The sequence below is a fragment of the Anolis carolinensis genome, unplaced genomic scaffold (genome assembly GCF_035594765.1).
Source record: "Anolis carolinensis isolate JA03-04 unplaced genomic scaffold, rAnoCar3.1.pri scaffold_7, whole genome shotgun sequence".
Lineage (NCBI taxonomy): Eukaryota > Metazoa > Chordata > Lepidosauria > Squamata > Dactyloidae > Anolis > Anolis carolinensis.
Window position 1 is genome coordinate 7,031,281 of NW_026943818.1, and position 20,005 is coordinate 7,051,285.

Consider the following 20,005-nt stretch of genomic DNA (forward strand, 5'->3'; position numbering starts at 1 on the left):
GAATGAACAATAATGCCTCCACCTTCGTTACTTGGGTTTGAATGGGAATATTTTAAAAAACACAGAAATAATCCTTAGAACGTGCTCTTGAACTACCACTATTCACTTTTCCACATCATCACCATACAATTGGATACATTTCTGCCAATGATGAACAAGTTTTCTGAAGCCGTCACGGAAGAAGTCGACACTCTGTTTCCGCAACCAGCGTCTCACAGGACCCATCGTACACAGCTCTTCCGATAGCCAAACAAAGCAGTAAAGTGACCCACACATTCTTGTGAAATGCCGATTATGATTGAAATTTCTCTCTGAGTAATATGACAATCGTCCTGAATCAATCTATCAAACTTTTTCTTCTGAAACTCAAGGATTGCTGTGACAGAACGTACAACTCTTTGTCACGCAAATCAGATGTTCCCACCTCAACATCTTTAAATTTACTCGCCCAACGATGCACAGGACTCATATCAACACAATCCCCATAAACAGCTTGCATTCTCTGATGAATCTCCTTTGGGTGACATCTTCTGCTGTGAAGAATTCAATGACTGCACGTTGCTTAAGTCGCATTGACCAGCCATCTGCTCAGGGTTCCATACTTCACACTTTAACAACACAGCTGTTCAATGCTAAGGCTTCCCGCCAAATGGAACCATCTGTGCAGGGTTCCATACTTTGCATTTTAACAACACAACCGTTCAATGCTAAGGCTTCCCGCCAAATGGAACTGTCTGTGCAGGGTTCCATACTTTGCATTTTAACAACACAACCGTTCAATGCTAAGGCTTCCCATCAAATGGAACTGTCTGTGCAGGGTTCCATGCTTTGCATTTTAACAACACAACCGTTCAATGCTAAGGCTTCCCACCAAATGGAACTGTCTATGCAGGGTTCCATACTTTGCATTTTAACAACACAACCGTTCAATGCTAAGGCTTCCCACCAAATGGAACTGTCTATGCAGGGTTCCATACTTTGCATTTTAACAACACAACCGTTCAATGCTAAGGCTTCCTGCCAAATGGAACTGTCTATGCAGGGTTCCATACTTTGCACTTTAACAACACAACCATTCAATGCTAAGGCTTCCCGCCAAATGGAACTGTCTATGCAGGGTTCCATACTTTGCATTTTAACAACACAACCGTTCAATGCTAAGGCTTCCCACCAAATGGAACTGTCTATGCAGGGTTCCATACTTTGCATTTTAACAACACAACCGTTCAATGCTAAGGCTTCCTGCCAAATGGAACTGTCTATGCAGGGTTCCATGCTTTGCATTTTAACAACACAACCGTTCAATGCTAAGGCTTCCCATCAAATGGAACTGTCTGTGCAGGGTTCCATACTTTGCACTTTAACAACACAACCGTTCAATGCTAAGGCTTCCCGCCAAATGGAACCGTCTGCGCAGGGTTCCATACTTTGCACTTTAACAACACAACCATTCAATGCTAAGGCTTCCCGCCAAATGGAACTGTCTGTGCAGGGTTCCATGCTTTGCATTTTAACAACACAACTGTTCAATGCTAAGGCTTCCCGCCCAATGGAACTGAAGAGGAAAGTCTACTGAATAAGCCAGTACCTGCCGCAGACCAGTGCTGCCATCTGTTGAGGAGTTACGAAGGTGGAGGCATTACTTTTCATTCAACCCTCATATTTTGGGTTTTAATCCAAACTATTAAAAAATATCCAAGGTGCTGAACATGGTTTGGCAATGAGGTTCAGCACCCTTTAAAGTTAAGATCAAAACCCGGAGCGGATTTACTCATTCCAGCATGTCTTGTTGTGCCTCGCTTCCCATCTTTCCCCATGGTTTTTTTGGCGAGTTGATCAGAGGACAACAGGTCCCCTCTGGTAACCTTTTCCTTCCTTCTCCCCACTGCCACGTTGTTCCCCGTCATTCAATCTGCAGCGACAGAACACGGCACAGTATCCAGGAGGGCATCCGCTCAGCCTGGCAAATTACAGATGCAGGCCATTGTTCCCTGGCAGTTGTCAGTCCCCTTTCCTCTTCTAGACTGGATATCAAAGCTGAGTGATGGCCCTGCTGTCTGGAGCAATGAACCAGAAGGGAGAGAGAGAGAGAGACAGAGAGAACGGATGAATGAACGAGGCAAAGGGGAAAACAAATGCTCTTGCTGACAATTCTAGCCTTTGCTCCTATGGCAGAGAGGCTTCCTGAATAAGATGCGGGCGGTTTAATGAACGGCACATGAGACACTTGCACTTGGACCCAACGCCTGTGATGGCAGGAAGTGAGAAGTTGTTTCAAGATGAGGTCAAATGGATGGCAGGTTTCAACTGATGGTCATTCCAGGAACACCTCGAGGTCGCTCAGAAAGGATAAGGAGCTATTCAGGCATCGTTTCTCCAGGGTAAATACTAGGAGTGACAGTTTTGACAGGCGCAATGAAGACTGTGGCTCTGAGAAAGACCCTGGGGCACTTGGATGCCTCTTTCATCGCAGACATGAAGCCTCTATCGTGCCTTGGATGGTAGGCTTAGGACAAGAAGCCCAAGAAGGAATGGAGAAGAGTTATCAGCTGCCGATGCCGTGTACTTGAGCCATTGGAGAGACTCAAAGGCTGTTGTGACTCAGCTGGAACCTCAAAATGATTCTGGTGGGGATTATGGGATTCAGGTTCAAAATCAGGTTCAGAATGTCCCCGTTGTAGAAGATGAGGAACAGAGAGTTTTCCCACAGCAGGAAATGATGTTGACGATACTAAAACTAGCCAGGTGCAAATTGATTCAGAAAAGGAGGACAGTTCTCAGTCTGATAGCAAGCAGAGAGACGCTAACGAGCAGGCTGACCTTGATGAAACAGAATCTTTAGATCGAGCTGACCGTTTGGAATTCCGGGTTCGAAGGAGTGTGAGAATAGCAAACAAGAAGGAGGTCAGAAGCCAAAGAAATGCTTTCACGCTTTGCAAAAGGTATTAAAGCAGTTGTTGGAGACAAACCTTTGTCAAAGCAACATTTGTTCAACCAAGAAGCAAGCTCTCGTTTCCTGGATTACCTTACAGCCTTTGTGTTCATGTTTTTGGGACTTTATCATGCTCTAATGGGACTTGGTTTATTCCTTGTGATTTCTTGGATTATTCTCTAAGGCTTTGTTTTGTAACGATCTTTTGGAACTATACTTTTGTTTTTAAAGAACTTTTTATCTTCTATTTTTTAATAAACTACAAAAGATTTCAACTGGTGTGCAGTCTGGTGTGTATAGCAAGGTGAAGCTAACCTGAGGTGCGACAAAGGCAAACCCTAAACGCAGCAGATACAATTTCGTCTGGTCTGATGTTTAAAAGAAAGACCTCCGCAGCACTCTCAGCAACCTCGTGTCCTGTCCTCCTCCCAGCATAAATATAATGCGAGCGACCCCATCCTTATGCTTGGAGGACGGCTTGAGGAAGGCAGAGTCCAAACATAAACTTGCAATGTCACATCAAAACATTGATTTTATAGCAAAACAAACTTACATAGTCCTTGTAAGCATTTGAAGACGCAAAAAGCATTGTAAAATACAAAGAGCATGGCTTCTCCAGCCTCTTCTTCCAAGAGAGAGATCCAAAAGGCAAAAGCAAAACCAAAAGCTCCTGCTAATACACACACACAGTCACACCCCACCAGTGTGGTCCAAACATAATTGCTTACCTGCTGACCTAGATTAGCTCCTGCATGTTATGATCAGCTGTGTAGTTTTTCTTTAACACATACAGAGCTTAATTATACCCCAACACCCTCCTCCTGGCATAATAATAATAATAAGGACTCTTACAAGTCAAACAAGCAGTCAAAGAAGAAGAACATGCCCTGGCAGAAGATGTAAAGCAAAGGGAAGAACCTGCTTTGATTGAAGTCAAAAATCAGAAACTCCTCAAAGCACAGCAGACAAAAAACCAGTACAAGAAAACCGCACTACAAACTAGAGCTGACAGCTGGCACAACAAAACATTGCATGGAAAGTTCCTTGACAAAATTGAAGGAAAAGCTGATAAGGAGAAGACCTGGCTCTGGCTCACGAATGGGACCCTGAAGAAGGAGACGGAAGGCCTGATCCTTGCAGCCCAGGAGCAAGACATCAGGACAAAGGCCATTAAGGCCAAGATCGAAAAATCAGCTGATGACCCAAAATGCAGACTGTGCAAGGAAACCGATGAAACCATTGATTATATCCTTAGCTGCTGTAAGAAAATTGCACAGACAGACTACAAACAGAGGCACAACCATGTGGCCCAAATGATCCATTGGAACTTATGCCTCAAGTACCACCTCCCAGCAGTAAAGAACTGGTGGGATCAAAAACCTGCAAAGTATTGGAAAATGAGCAAGCAAAGATACTGTGGGACTTCCGAATCCAAACTGACAAAGTTCTGGAACACAACACACCAGACATCACAGTTGTGGAAAAGAAAAAGGTTTGGATCATTGATGTTGCCATACCAGGTAACAAATGCATTGACGAAAAACAACAAGAAAAACTCAGCCGCTATCAGGACCTCAAGATTGAACTTCAAAGACTCTGGCAGAAACCAGTGCAGGTGGTCCCAGTGGTGATGGGCACACTGGGTGCCGTGCCAAAAGATCTCAGCCGGCATTTGGAAACAATAGACATAGACAAAATCACAATCTGCCAACTGCAAAAGGCCACCCAACTGGGATCTGCACGCATCATCCGAAAATACATCACACAGTCCTAGACACTTGGGAAGTGTTCGACTTGTGATTTTGTGATACGAAATCCAGCATGTCTATCTTGTTTGCTGTGTTATACAATAAAATAATAATAATAATGTACCGTAAGTAGTAAAATTTTTCTATTGTTTTTCTATTGTATAATAGGTTCTGCATTTTACACTGTCTTGATATACATATATGCCAATAAAGGCTTATTGGAAACTGAACTGGACTACTGTAAGTAATGTAACACTACATATGATGCAATAAATACAGCTACATTTAGACCCTAGTTTGCAGAAATTTAACCTCAAGAAAAATTCACCAAGGGAAATGCCCATTTTCCCAAACCCTAAGAGGACTAAAGATATACAAATACAGAAAACATGTTCTGTGGATCAACTGCAGAAATCTCTGGCGGGCTGCAACTCTGAACAAAAGCAGTCTTCTGGAATGATGAGAATATAGGGCAACTCTTTTTGTTGCCTTCTCTGCCTCTGTGCTTGATCTCTCCTTCTCTGCCAAAGTGTTACTCGATCTGAGGTTTGGCTCCGCACCAAGAAACCGGCAAGTTGCTCCTGCCAGTTGCACAAATTGGACACAGCCGGGCTTGCTCTCTCTCCCCTCTCGCCACCTTTCCCTCTCTCCGACACATCCACACACACACACACTGCATTCAGAACTGGCAAACCAGGCAGATGTTGAGCTGAAATGCCGTTCTCCAGGTGGGGACACTAAAGTAGGCCAAGAGAGATGGATGGCTTTTCGCAGGAAGCTAAAATTGGAACCTATTGTTGCCGCATGGAGAACAGTGCCCAGAAAGGGAGGTGTAGTTTGAATGTTTGAATGTGCATAAATATGTTAATGATCCAGTCTCCTAAGGGCAGGAAGAGAACGATGGCAAAGAGAATGCTGGGAGTTCAAGGAGGGAAGAAAGAATCACAAGCATGGAGCTTTGGGGCTGTAGGCTTTCGTGGGTACCAAGTACAGTTGGCTTCCATATCAGTGGGCCAATGGATCTTCTATGGCAGTGGTTCTCAACCTGAGTTTCTTCTATGCTGGTGATCGTGCCCAAAAACCTTCAGAGCTTTCCCCCCTCAATCAGACGCTGAAGACAGGAGATCATTGCAACAAGTTTAATTGGCCAAGACACCTTGCTGGGTGCAGAGTGCCACACTAAATGGAGACACAGTTCGATTTTTATAGTCAACACCTTTGAGCAGGCATGGGCAAACCTTTTTGTTTTGGGACTATATTGCGGGCCTGGCCAGGAGGGAGGGGGGTAGGAAAGGGCAGGGCAGGAGTCATCCTCAGGCTGTTCTACCAGCATAAGGACGGCGCTGCTTACCCCATCCTTATGGTGGGAGAAAGGAAAGACACACGGCGACTGACCCAATCCTCCTCCCCCAATCCTCAGTATTAAAGGAAAACATAAATTATATCATCAATACATTAAACAATACCATAATAAAATAAATAAAAAATAATGCCAAGAGGATAGCCTGAGTCTAGAGGGCTGGGCAAAATTTTCGTTAGAGAGCAGGGCACTTGTGACGAGGTGGGACTGAGACCAGGACGCTTGTGACGGGGTGAGACTGAGAGCAGGGCACTTGTGACGGAGGTGGGACCGAGAGCAGGGCAGTTGTGACGGGGTGGGACCGAGAGCAGGGCACTTGTGACCGGGGGGTGGGACCGAGAGCAGGGCACTTGTGACGGGAGTGGGACCGAGAGCAGGGCACTTGTGATGGGGTGGGACCAAGAGCAGGGCACTTGTTATGGGGTGGGACCAAGAGCAGGGCACTTGTGACGGGGTGGGACCGAGAGCAGGGCACTTGTTTTGGGGTGGGACCGAGAGCAGGGCACTTGTGATGAGGTGGGACTGAGAGCAGGGCACTTGTGATGGGGTGGGACTGAGAGCAGGGCACTTGTGATGGGGTGGGACCGAGAGCAGGGCACTTGTGATGGGGTGGGACTGAGAGCAGGGCACTTGTGATGGGGTGGGACCAAGAGCAGGGCTACTTGTGATGGGGTGGGACGGAGAGCAGGGCACTTGTGACGGGGTGGGATACAGGGAGATGTGATTTGACAAATAGCCTGGATCTGAGCCGTTTAGGGCTTTATAGGTATATTTGCAAAGTCCCCTTCGAACTCACAATTTCCCCCCTTGGGAGAATCAGGCTAAATTAACGTTCTCTGTGCTTCGCTTCAGCCTAAGCTTGAAAAACGTGGTGTCTTCGCAAAGCAGATTCTCGCTCAGGGGGATCGTATTTATTCTCAGGTCTCCACACTGCCCTTCCCCAAGCACAGCAAATCCTTCCTAACATATAGTTTCCTCCTGGGGCCCATCTGATGTGCAGCTGCCTTGCCATTTCCCAGCTGTTCTGCTGTAGTCTGGGCAATGGATTTTACCCTGCTGCATCCATATTCCTTTTGCTAAGTAGCTTGGGGAATGACAAGGCAAGCAATATGGCCAGAGCTGAGCACAAAGGAAAGTCTGCCCATCTGTTTCTGGGCAGAATTCAAAGTGCTACCTACAGACTTTGAATCCTAACACAACTTGAGTTTAGACTATTTTGAAACAATAGTATTTTTGAACCCATTTAACCATACAATCATCCACGATTTATATACTTTTGCAGTCAGATGATCACACGCTGAATACAAAGCATTTGTTTTGGACCTCCATGAAGATGCCCAAGCAAAACACAACCTCCATAGTTTCCATTGCAACAGATTAATTGACCAAACCCCAACCCTAGGACAGTAAACCGGGATCCTTACCCTGACAAGACGCCAAGAACCAGGTTGAGCATGAAGAAGGAGCCAATGATGATGAGTGGGATGAAGTAAAGCCAATTCCACATATTCCCTGCAGCGTCATTGGTCTAGAAAAAAATGGAGAGAAACAGACTGAGTGAATGAGAACAGCTTTAATCAGGCTCCAAACAAATATCTCTGCCACATAAGAAGGACGTTAAGGTTGCAATGTAAACTTTAAGATCACAGATATAAACATGAAAGCAGAACGTTTCCCAAGGCAAAATTCTTCCAGGAACATCGACAAACACAGGAAACTTGAAACATGGACTTGATTGCAGAGAGCTGTCATATTTATGGATCAGGTAGCGTTCGGAAAAGTTAAATTTTTGGATTACATGCTGAGTGTGGGAATTTGAGAGGTGCAGAGTAAACACGTAACTTTCGAAAACTCCAGGTTCAGATTCTTACAAGAACCCGATGAATGCGTTGATACTTACGCCTGCCTTTCCTCGCCCAAAAAGGAGTGGTAAAATACAGTAGAGTCTCACTTATCCAAGCTAAACGGGCCGGCAGAACCTTGGATAAGCGAATATCTTGGATAATGAGGGATTAAAGAAAAACCTATTAAACATCAAATTAGGTTATGATTTTACAAATTAAGCACCAAAACATCATGTTATACAACATATTTGACAGAAAAAGTAGTTCAATACGCAGCAATGTTATCTTGTAATTACTGTATTTACGAATTTAGCACCAAAATATCATGATATATTGAAAACATTGACTACAAAAATGGCTTGGATTATCCAGAGGCTTGGATAAGCGAGTCTTGGATAAGTGAGACTCTATTGTAATGCAATTCATCTAATATTAAGAGGAGTGACCTGGAAGACAGTACGGCACAGAAACCAAACATCCATGCGACTTAGAGAGAAGAAACTTGGCCCAGGAGCAGCTTTTCCTGCTCACCCCACTTGATCTGATCATCAAAGCTTGATGGAGGGTGAATTGCACTAACTCTCTCTTTTCTATCTCTCTACATCGCTCATTAACGGCTGGAAGCCAAGAAGGGAAATCAATTTGTATGCCTTTGGTTAAAATACTTTAATGGTTTAATGCTTGGATGACTGTTTACGCTGTTCAGTCACCCCAACCGCCCCTCCTCCAAGCCCAAACACTGAACACGTCTGATATGATAGGACTGGAAAATGGAAGTGTTTTTAATGCCTTGATGGTCTTACGCATCTCAAGGCTGATGGAAGGCCTCCAACATCTTCTCAGACGGTTGGGCTTCATCTTATACAGAGGATGCTCCTCTTTCTGAAGACTCTTCCATGTACCTTTGTCAGTGTTTTTGTTGTTAGAGTGTGAAATGTTAAATCAAATTGTTGCTGTTGGATTGTGTCTATATGCTTTCCAGCAGCACAGGAGTTAATTACATGCCAGCCCTGGTTGATTGCCTGCAGGGCCAATGGGTCAAGACTTCCGTTTCAACTGCGTGGATGGAACATTCGTCATGAACTGTGGGATGTTGGGAGTTGCCTTGCACTGATAGTAGACTCGGCGAACTGAGAGTACGCGCCATGCTTTGTCCTTGCCGAGGTACATGAGTCCTGATAGTGATGGTGTTTGGAGTTGTATATAGTCTGTAAAATAAAGTATACTACCACTGGGATCAGCAATTAATTTACGACTGAGGTGTTGTTTTGTCGGTGCCGCTTTTGCCAGATGCCTAAGTGTTCTGACGGGTGAGAAGACTGTGAGGGACCTGATTTATCAAATAAATCAGGGTGTTTGATTTAAACCATGACAACCTTTACATCAGAATTATGCCAGAAGTATCCCAAATGTCTTGGGGCTTGGTTGCTTGAAGCTCGGCAGCCTTGGGATTCTTTCTCAGAGGATGAGGGGAATGATGGATTTTTTACTATGTGTGACCAGGCTGAACCTCAGACAGAAATGCAGGCTGTAAATCAGAGCCAAAGGCTACAGAAGTTAGAGGATGTTTGGGATTCTGTTTCTCTTAAGAATCAGCCTTCTCAGCCTTCAGAAGATTGGGAGAAATTAGGTCTTTGCTCAGATAGAGCAAAAGAAAAGTTAATTAGAAGGTCGAAAAGACTTCGTGAGAAGCAGTCCTTGAAACCCAGGTGCCGAAGGAACGATCTCATGGCATCCTGGTCAAGGTTGAGCTTAAATTGAGAGATATTTTCCTGGTCTCTTCAGAGCAGACAACATTGCATTAATATCAAGTTCATGTTTAGCTCTCAAGCATTTTTTTTGTTCCTGTAGTAGTTTGCCTTGGAAAAGTTCTTGTTTTCATGCTTATGGATGTATGCTTGTGTCCCTGACTTCATGGAATTCATGTACCTTGCTACCTTGGACTATTGACCTTTGTATTTTTGGACTATTGCTATTTCATAGCACCTTTTCTACTGCTTTTTGCAAAATGCCCATTTTCCTTTTGTATATGTTTTTTGTAAATAAACTGCTGGACTATGTGTAGTGCTAGGTGAAAAGGTGTTCCTACTTGGGTTAGAGTGAAACATTGACCTCCACTATCCTCAAGTAAGCAAAGCAGGAGATCAACCTTTTTCTTATTGGCCAGATTAAGTGTGTTTCACGTCTGAGCGCAACAAATACAACGCCACTCTCAGCGCTAAGAAAGAAAGCAATCCAGAGTTCCTAGAATTCGAAGCACATCTCCAACGACGACAAAGGAGATGTAGCCTTTGGAGCCGGATATGTGCAGCTGCGAAGTCAAAGCATGCTGTTCCCTGGCCTGGTGGTTATTATCAGCCTTTGGGCCATCCCTTTTTATAAGTGTTCTTCATGAGGATTGTTTCTTTTTTGGCTCGGAAGCAAGCCTGGGTACAAAGCCGTTCATTACGGCATTTCGCTCCTTATTATCTCTGTTCCCTACGTTGGCTCGCACAATCATCTGTTCTCCTTGCTTTTAATAGAGCCTCTGGATCGCAAAGTCCACTGTGAAGCTTTTGTTAGAAAAATATTCCTGGCATCCGCTCTTAATAATTTGGCAACTTCGTCCCTGGGAAAAGGAGCCAAGTTTCTTCCATGCCTTTGGGGTTTAAGGAATAATCAGGGCCAGCTAACAAGGGCTAGCTAAACAATCAGAGCCAGCTAACAAGGGCCAGCTAAACAGACAAGAGAAAGAATTTTTGTCTGTTTTAGGCAAGTGTGAATGTTGTCATTGGCCAGCTTGATTAGCATTAGCTTCAAAGCCTGGCTGCTTCCTGCCTGGAGGAATCCTTGGTTGGGAGGTATTAGCTAGCCCTGATTGTTTCCTCCCTGTAATTCTCCTTTTTTTTTTTTTAGTGTTGCTCTTTATTTACTGTCCTGGTTTTTGTTTTTTTAAATACTGTCAGCCAGGCTTTGGAGCTGCAAAGCTATTCAATGCTAATCAAGGTGGCCAATGACAACATTCACACTTGCCTAAAACAGAAATGAGTTCTTTCTCTTGTCTGTTTAACTGGCCCTTGTTAGCTGGCCCTGGTTGTTTCTTGCCTGGAATTCCCCTGTTCTCTGAGTGTTGTTCTTTATTTACTATCCTGATTTTAGTTTTTTAAATACTGTCAGCCAGGCTTTGGAGCTGCAAGGCTATTCAATACTAATCAAGGTGGCCAATGACAACATTCACACTTGCCTCCAACAGACAAGAGGCGTCGGCTATCTTTGAGTCTGCAATGCCATTCAGTTAGGGCCAGCTAACACCTCCCAACAAAGGATTCCCCCAGGTAGGAAGCAGCCAGGCTTTGATGCTACAAGGCTAATCAATCTGGCTAATGTCAACATTCAAACTTGCTTCCAACAGACAACAGTTTTTTCTCACACCCTGGACATTATTCCACAATATAAACCCCACTTGCCTAGTTTCCAACAAACCTCACATTCTCTGAGGATGTTTGTCATAGATGTGGGCGAAACATCAGGAGAGAATGCTTCTGGGAAATGGCATTCTGGAACATGGCAAGTCAGATGTTTTGCCCACATCTACGCCAGGCATCCTCAGTGGTTGTGACTTCACATCCTCTGAGGATGCCTGACATAGATGTGGGTGAAACATCAGGAGAGAATGCTTCTGGAAAATGACCGTTCATCCCGGAAAACTCACAGCAACCCTATGACAATGCTCTTTGCCCAAATGAGTTTTTTCTGTGTTCAAGAAGCATCTCTACGCTTAAATATCCAGAGCCAAAAGGAAGTACGCTAGTACAATAAATGAAACCAGATGAAATAAAATGCATAGTTCTGATATTTTTGAGTGTTGCCTGAGTCTGGTGAATTCCACTCCTTATTTAAGCACCTTGGAAAGCTCCGAATCAGCCTCCTTTTTTCGCTGCCGCATCAACACATAACAAATAGTAAGCGGGAAAAGAGATGCTCCAGGGATCTCTGTGCGAAAGTCATTTCCCAATTGCGGTACTTTGATAAACATAGGCAAGCCAGGCATAGCAAAGAGGGAAAGAAAGGAAAAGTCTGTGAATAGGACTGATTTCCCTTATTGGATGGCTTCTCTTATGTTATATATATATATATATACCATATATACTCGAGTATAAGCCAACCCGAATATAAGCCGAGGCACCTAATTTTACCACAAAAAAACCAGAGAAAACATTGACTCCAGTATAAGCCAAGATACCAAAAAAATTGCCGTATATACTCGAGTATAAGCCGACCCGAATATAAGCCAAGGCACCTAATTTTACCACAAAAAAACCTGGGAAAACATTGACTCCAGTATAAGCTGAGGGTGGTAAATTTCAGAAATAAACATAGATACCAATAAAATTACATTAATTGAAGCATCAGTAGGTTCAATGTTTTTGAATATTTACATAAAGCTCAAATTTAAGATAAAACTGTCCAACTCTGATCAAATCATGATTCTCATCTTCTTCAATGTAAATGTGCTTATGTATCCTTTTAATAATAATAGAGTAAAATAATACATGTAATAATAATAATAACAATAAATACAGGAAAATAATACAAGTGCAGTAGAGTCTCACTTATCCAACATAAACAGGCCAGCAGAATGTTGGATAAGCGAATATATTGGATAATAAGGAGGGATTAAGGAAAAAGCCTATTAAACATCAAACTATGATTTTATGGAATATGGTTATGATTTTACCAATTAACCACCAAAACATCATGTTATACAACAAATCTGACAGAAAATGTAGTTCAATATGCAATAATGCTATGTAGTAATTACTCTATTTACAAATTTAGCACCAAAATATCATGATGCATTGAAAACATTGACTACAAAAATGTGTTGGATAATCCAGAACGTTGGATAAGTGAGTGTTGGATAAGTGAGACTCTACTGTAATAATAAATAGAGTAAAATAATAAATGCAATAATAATAATAGGGGGTTGGACTGGATGGCCCGTGAGGTCTCTTCCAACTCTACTATTCTATGATTCTATAATTCTAATAAGATCAGAGTGAAATAATAAATGTATTACAGTAGAGTCTCACTTATCCAACATTCGCTTATCCAACGTTCTGGATTATCCAACGCATTTTTGTAGTCAATGTTTTCAGTACATCGTGATGTTGTGGTGCTAAATTCGTAAATACAGGAATTACAACATAGCATTACTGCATATTGAACTACTTTTTCTGTCAAATTTGTTGCATAACATGAGGTTTTGGTGCTTAATTTGTAAAATCATAACCTAATTTGATCTTTAATAGGCTTCTCCTTAAGCTCTCCTTATTATCCAACATATTCGCTTATCCAATGTTCTGCCGGACCGTTTATGTTGGATAAGTGAGACTCTACTGTATTAATAATAATAAAAATAGAGTAAAATAAATGTAATACTAGCAACAATAATAGAGAAAAATAATAAATGTAATAATACCAATAGTAATAGAGAAAAATAATAAATGTACCATATATTCTCGAGTATAAGCTGACCCAAATATAAGCCAACCAGGACACTCACCCGAATATAAGCCAAGGGGGGCTTTTTCAGTCTTAAAAAAAGGGCTGAAAAACTAGGCTTATACTGAAGCTGAAGACCTGGCTATGCGCGCAAGCGTTTAATGAATGAACTCAGTTAGCATTGACATGGATCGGATTAAGGCTTTTGCACAAGGTCTGATGGATGATTGGTATATATATTTGGTGTTGCATTGTTTTAAATTTTTATATATTGTATTTTATTATGTTATTTAATTATTTTAACTGTTTTATTCTTATTTTATTGTATTATGATGTACTGGTAGTGATCCTACCAGTTGTGTAAGCCGCCCTGAGTCCCCTCGGGGAGAAGGGCGGGGTAGAAATATTGGAAATAAATAAATAAATAAATAAATAAATGAATAAAATACTCGAGTATATACAGTAATTTCCCAAATAAGAGCGGGAGGGATGGTAATTAGAAATGGTAATTAGAAAGGCCATTGGAAGTGGAAGAAAAGGGTGGAAACCAAGGCAAAAAAAAAAAATCAGATTCGTGCCTCATTATCACCCATTTGTTCCAACCCTGGTCCCAATGGGATGGAAAGACCAGAGCTCATTTTAAGCCTGGAAAAGGGAGCTAAAAATACAGAAAGGCTATTAGTGGCCTTAAGGAAAGGGAGAAGTAAAAGTCATGACTAAGCAGAGAAGTCTTTTTTTTCCCTTTACACACATCCTATTCTACCTAGAGGTGGAAGACATTTCCTCCGATGCGACAGTTTTGGAGGCAAGTATTCGGCACCTAGTTGTGCCAGTTTCAGCATTCAACAATCTCCGAGGCTTGTATATAGGGCATTTCTAAGGCAACGCAATCGAAAGTGGGCAAAACAATGCAGTCACATTACAAGGGGAAACACCTAAAATGCATGCCCAGGTTCTAAGGATTGATACGTTCTATGTTGTTTTATATTGTTTTAAATTATGGATTGTGTTTTAATGTATCTTTTTATTATTATTAATTTTTATTAAAGAATTTTCAGTTTCATACATTAAAAGCTGGGGTATAGGGTAATATTTATTTACAGTATTTATATTCCGCCCTTCTTTCTCACCCCGAAGGGGACTCAGGGTGGATCACATTATACACACAAAGGGCAAACATTCAATGCCCATAAACACATCAAACAAAGCCCGAGACAGACAGACGCAGAGGCAATTTAACCTTCTCCTGAGGGGATGTTTGATTCTGGCCACAGGGGGGAGCAGCTGCTTCATCATCCACTCTGAGGGCACTTCCTCATTCCAGGTCGTAAATTAGTTAAACTTGCCTCCCCACTTTATAAGTGGTACCTTATTTCCTACTTGATAGATGCAACTATCTTTCGGGTTGCTAGGTCAGCAACGAGCAGGGGCTATTTTTTATTTTTTAATAAAGGGAAGGTTGGGTAGGATAGGGACGGGGAGGGATTACGGGGAGGGAAAAGGTGTGAGAAAATTAGGGGAGAAATTGGTAGGGAAAAGGAAATAGGGAAGGGACACCAAGGAAAAGGGAAGGAGTTGAGTTCTTCCATTCTCTTCCTTTACGGTTGGTTTGTCTGTTTAGAAATGTTAATGTTTTCAAATTTGTTTCTTCATTCATTTCTTTGAAATATAATTTTTAGTTTTTCCCAATTTGTCTCTCTGATATGTTGTCCTCTGGACTCTTTCAATAAGAAAGTTAATTTGTCCATTTCTTGTATTTCTACTAATTTCTGTAACCAAAGTTCTTTCGTAGGTACTTCATCCAATTTCCATTGTTTAGTGAAAATTATTCTCGCTGCTGTAGTACTATACGTAAATAAAATGTCATCATTTTTTTCAAAGTTCGTCTCTGTGTCCGTTATTCCTAATAGGTAATATTCTGGCTTGATTGGGAACTTTTTATTTAATACTAGTTGTGCCCGGCCACGCGTTGCTGTGACGAAGTCTGGTGGTATGGGAAATAAAGTATTGAGGAATTGGTAGTAGTTAAGGTCAAGGGTAAAGGTTTTCCCCTGACATTAAGTCCAGTCGTGTCTGACTGTTGGGGTTGGTGCTCATCTTGAGTCTACACTGCCATATAATCCAGTTGAAATCAGATAATCTGTATTTTATAGGCAATGTGGAAGAGACCTGATTGTAGTGGCCCTGGGCTGAGTGGGTTGCTAGGAGACCAAGTGGGTGGAGCTTAGCCTTCTAACTGACAGCAGACCAAGTGGGTGGAGCTTAGCCTTCTAACTGGCAGCAGACCAAGTGGGTGGAGCTTAGCCTTCTAACTGACAGCAGACCAAGTGGGTGGAGCTTAGCCTTCTAACTGACAGCAGACCAAGTGGGTGGGGCTTAGCCTTCTAACTGACAGCAGGCCAAGTGGGTGGAGCTTAGCCTTCTAACTGGCAGTAACTGGATAAAAACAATTATTCCTCTCCCTCTAATTAGGACTTTATTTTTCTTTCCTTTTTGTTGTATGAACGTAGAGGCATGGGTGAGGGGTTGTGCTGCCAAGTTTAGTGTTTCTGGGATGTGTAGTTTTGTTGTTTTGTCCTAGGCCGAAATTTCATTACCCTTTTATATATATAGATAGATGGTTTGAGTCTCTTCATGAATTGTTTTCCAATATTTCTTTTCGCAAGTCCACCAAGTATGATAAAAAGAGCCTTCATGTGCCTTACATTTCCAACATGTGTTGTTATATTTTTTATACATCTGTCCTAATTTTTTGGGGGTCATATACCAGTGGTGAAAAATCTTAATCCAATTTTCTTTTAATTCTGAAGCATAGGTATATTTTATTTTTTATTCCAAATTAGTTCCCAATCTGCTAGATTAATTGAATGTCCAATGTTTCTGGCCCACTTCACCATGAAATTCTTAATTACTTCCGTCTCTGTTGACCACTCTAATAGTATATTATAAATTGTAGAGATTGTCTTCTTTTTTGTCTGCATAATTCTGTCCCATGTGTTATCTGGTTCATTGAATCCAATGTATCTTGATGTTGGGCTCATCCCCATGTGAGCCGCCCCGAGACCCTTCGGGGATATGGGAGCGGGATATAAAAACAAAGTTGTTGTTGTTATTATTATTATTATTATTATTATTATTGACATTTATATCCCGCCCTTCTCACTCTGAAGGGGACTCAGGAAGGCTTACAAGTTATATATACATGCAATATATTATATTATTAAAAGGTAAAGGTTTTCCCCTGATGTTAAGTCCAGTCGTGACTGACTCTGGGGCTTGGTGCTCATCTCCATTTCTAAGCCAAAGAGCTGGCGTTGTCCATAGACACCTCCATGGTCATTTGGCTGGCATGACTGCATGGAGCACCGTTACCTTCCCGCCGGAGCAGTACCTATTTATCTACTCATATTTGCATGTTTTCGAACTGCTAGTTTGGCAGAAGCTGGAGCTAACAGCGGGAGCTCACTCTGCTCCCCAGATTTGAACCAGATTTTTGGTCAGCAAGTTCAGCAGCTCAGTGATTTAATCCGTTGCGCCACTGGGAGCTCAGATTCACATTACAAGGTGAATACTCAAAATGCATGTTGTTGTTGTGTTTTGCATGTTGTTGTATGTGCCTTTGTCTTTTTATTACTTAGATTGAGCCTACAAAAAAAATACAGAAAGGCTATTTGTGGCCTTAAAAAGGTTTCTTTAGAAGGAGTTGCCCAATGCTTTTTGCAGCTTCCTGCCTCCTCATTGGTTTCCTTGTTCTTCTCCTACTTTCTTGGTCCTTCTCAAGCCATGTCTTCTATGGCTATAAGCCCAATAGATTGGTTGCATGCTTCAAGTTGTGCTTGCTCCATCAATGTTTAACATTTACACAGATGACCAGCCACTGCCAGAAGAAACAGAGAGTTTCCTCTATGCTGACGATTGTGCCATCACAGCTCAAGCAGAGAGCTTTGAAATGGTTGAACAGAAGCTCTCCGAAGCTTTAGGTGCTCTTACTGTCTATTACAGCTGATTCCTAATCCATCTAAAACATAGACATGTGTTTTTCACCTGAGGATCATCTGGGAAGGAATCCCACTGGAGCATTGCAGCACACCAGAATACCTGGGAGTAACTCTGACTTATAAGAAGCCCTGCTTGAATATCAAGCAAAACGTGGGTGCTAGAAATAACATCATATGAAAGCTAATGGGCACAACCTGGGCTTCACAACCAGACACAGTGTGCTTTGCTACTCTGCTGCTGAATATGCATGCCCAGTGTGGAATACATCTCACCATGCTAAAACAGTGGATGTGGCTCTTAATGAGACATGACACATTATCACAGGATGTCTACTCAAAACCACTGGAGAAATTATACTGTTAGCCCAATGATGGGCAAGCTTTTGAGCTTGGCGTGTCAAAATTCACCAAAAAACCTAGCATGACTTGGGTGATGTGTCACTTCGAGAGAGAAAACACATAATTTCGCAATATGTATAGTTTAAATAACAAAAATGTATAATTGTAATATATAACTGTATTTAATAAATCAAAAACTATTTACTACCCTTATTTCCATGTACAACGATCTATGGTACCTCTTGCAGTTTCCACGCTGATTTCTCTCTATTCTAGTTTCAATGTAGTCATGAATAATGAATAATATAATAGTAATAATATGATAATATACTACAATAATAATAGAATAATAACAGAATGATAATATGTGTGTGTGTGTGTGTGTGTGGGTATAATTCCCATGGAGTAAACAACAAAACCACTGAACCAAATCACACCAAATTTGGCCACAAAAGACATAGTCGTCCAATCAATCTGCAGGTGGCAGCGTGTCAGCAAAAATGGCTAGGCGTGTCAGTGCTGACACACATGTCATAGGTTGGCCATCGCTGGTTTAGCCTGTATTGTACCACCTGATATCCACCGGCAAGTAGCAGCCAGTTTGGATTCCCTGTTCGGATATCAGCCAGCATGCCAATGTCTTAAATCAAGAAACAGCTTCCTAATGTCTACAGAGATACTTGCAGGAACACCTCAGCAAACAAGAGTCCAAAAGTGGCAGCTAAACCCAGAACCTCAATCAGCGGCTGAGGCCAAATGAGAAACTCCCTCCTGGGCACACAGAAGATGGGGCGACTTGGAAGGTGCCAAACAGACTGAGCTCTGGTAACACAAGATGCAGAGCCAACTTTAAGAAATGGGGCTACAAAGTGGAGTCCACGACATGCGAGTGTGGAGAAGAGCAAACCACAGACTACTGACTACAATACAGCCTGAGCCCTGCCACATACACAACGAACCTTCTCACATCAGCACTAGAGGCATTTCCTTTCCCCTGACTGTCATAGAGAAGAAACCAGAACATCTTGTGATGGGTGTGAGACAATGGTGCACAGCTGCACAAACGTTTCGCCAGTGAGCACCACAACGGATTGCATTCAGAAATGGAGGCTGGAACGGAACCAGTTCTCTGCCTACCCTGAACAATTGCTAGTTGGCTCTGAGGTGGCGGAACTAATTGTATGTTCTTTCAATGTTTTTATTTATTTAAGCAAATGAAAATTTAAACTGACAGGCCATTACCTCTGTGCAAAAACTCTATTTGGGGTGGAGTTGAGGACCTTCTCACAGTGACACCAGAGGCACTCCAAGTGGACAGCTTCTGGTCAAAGGACATTTAGTACAAGGCCAAGTTTTTAACTTTGTTTGTGGTCTTTCTATACATTATACGAGGGTTGAATGAAAAGTAATGCCTCCACCTTCGTTACTTGGGTTTGGATGGGAGTATTTTAATAAATCAAATGCAGAAATAATCCTCAGAATGTGCTCTACCACTATTCACTTTCCCACATAACCACCAGACAATTGGATACATTTCTGCCAACAATGAACAAATTTACTGAAGCCGTCACAAAAGAAGTCGACACTCTGTTTCCGCAACCAACGTCTCACAGGACCCATTGTGCACAGATCTTCCGATAACCAAGCAAAGCAATAATGCGACCCACACGTTCTTGAGAAATGCCGGTTATGCTTGACATTTCTCTCTAAGTGATACAACAATCATCCTGAATCAGTCTGTCCACCTTTTACTCGTGAAACTTGGTGGTTGCTGTCACAGGACGTCCAACTCTTTGTTTGTCATGCAAGTCAGATGTTCCCACCTCAACATCTTTAAACTTACTCGCCCAACGATGCACAGGACTCACATCAACACAATCCCCATAAACAGCTTGCATTGAACACAACTGTTCAATGCTAAGGCTTCCCCGTCTGCGCAGGGTTCCATACTGCGCGCTTTAACAACACAACTGTTCAATACTAAGGCTTCACCGACTGTACAGGGTTCCGTACTTTGTGCTTTAACAACACAACTGTTCAATGCTAAGGCTTCCCCATCTGCGCAGGGTTCCGTACTTTGCGCTTTAACAACACAACTGTTCAATGCTAAGGCTTCCCCGTCTGTGCAGGGTTCTGTATTTTGCGCTTTAACAACACAACCATTCAATGCTAAGGCTTCCCCATCTGCGCAGGGTTCCGTACTTTGCACTTTAACAACACAACTGTTCAATGCTAAGGCTTCCCCGTCTGCGCAGGGTTCTGTACTTTGCTCTTTAACAACACAACCGTTCAATGCTAAG

At 42.3% G+C, this 20,005-nt stretch overlaps 1 protein-coding gene across 10 annotated transcripts in view; it reads right to left on the minus strand.

The window, feature by feature from the left end:
- Window positions 1–20,005, minus strand: part of cacna1b (calcium voltage-gated channel subunit alpha1 B) — a 250,165-nt gene that overhangs the window by 133,445 nt on the left and 96,715 nt on the right. For all 10 annotated transcript variants that reach the window (XM_062960070.1, XM_062960067.1, XM_062960066.1 and 7 more), the window contains exon 7: window positions 7,465–7,568. In XM_062960070.1, the coding sequence (XP_062816140.1) occupies window positions 7,465–7,568 (104 nt within the window). The remainder of the gene's footprint in view (window positions 1–7,464; window positions 7,569–20,005) is intronic.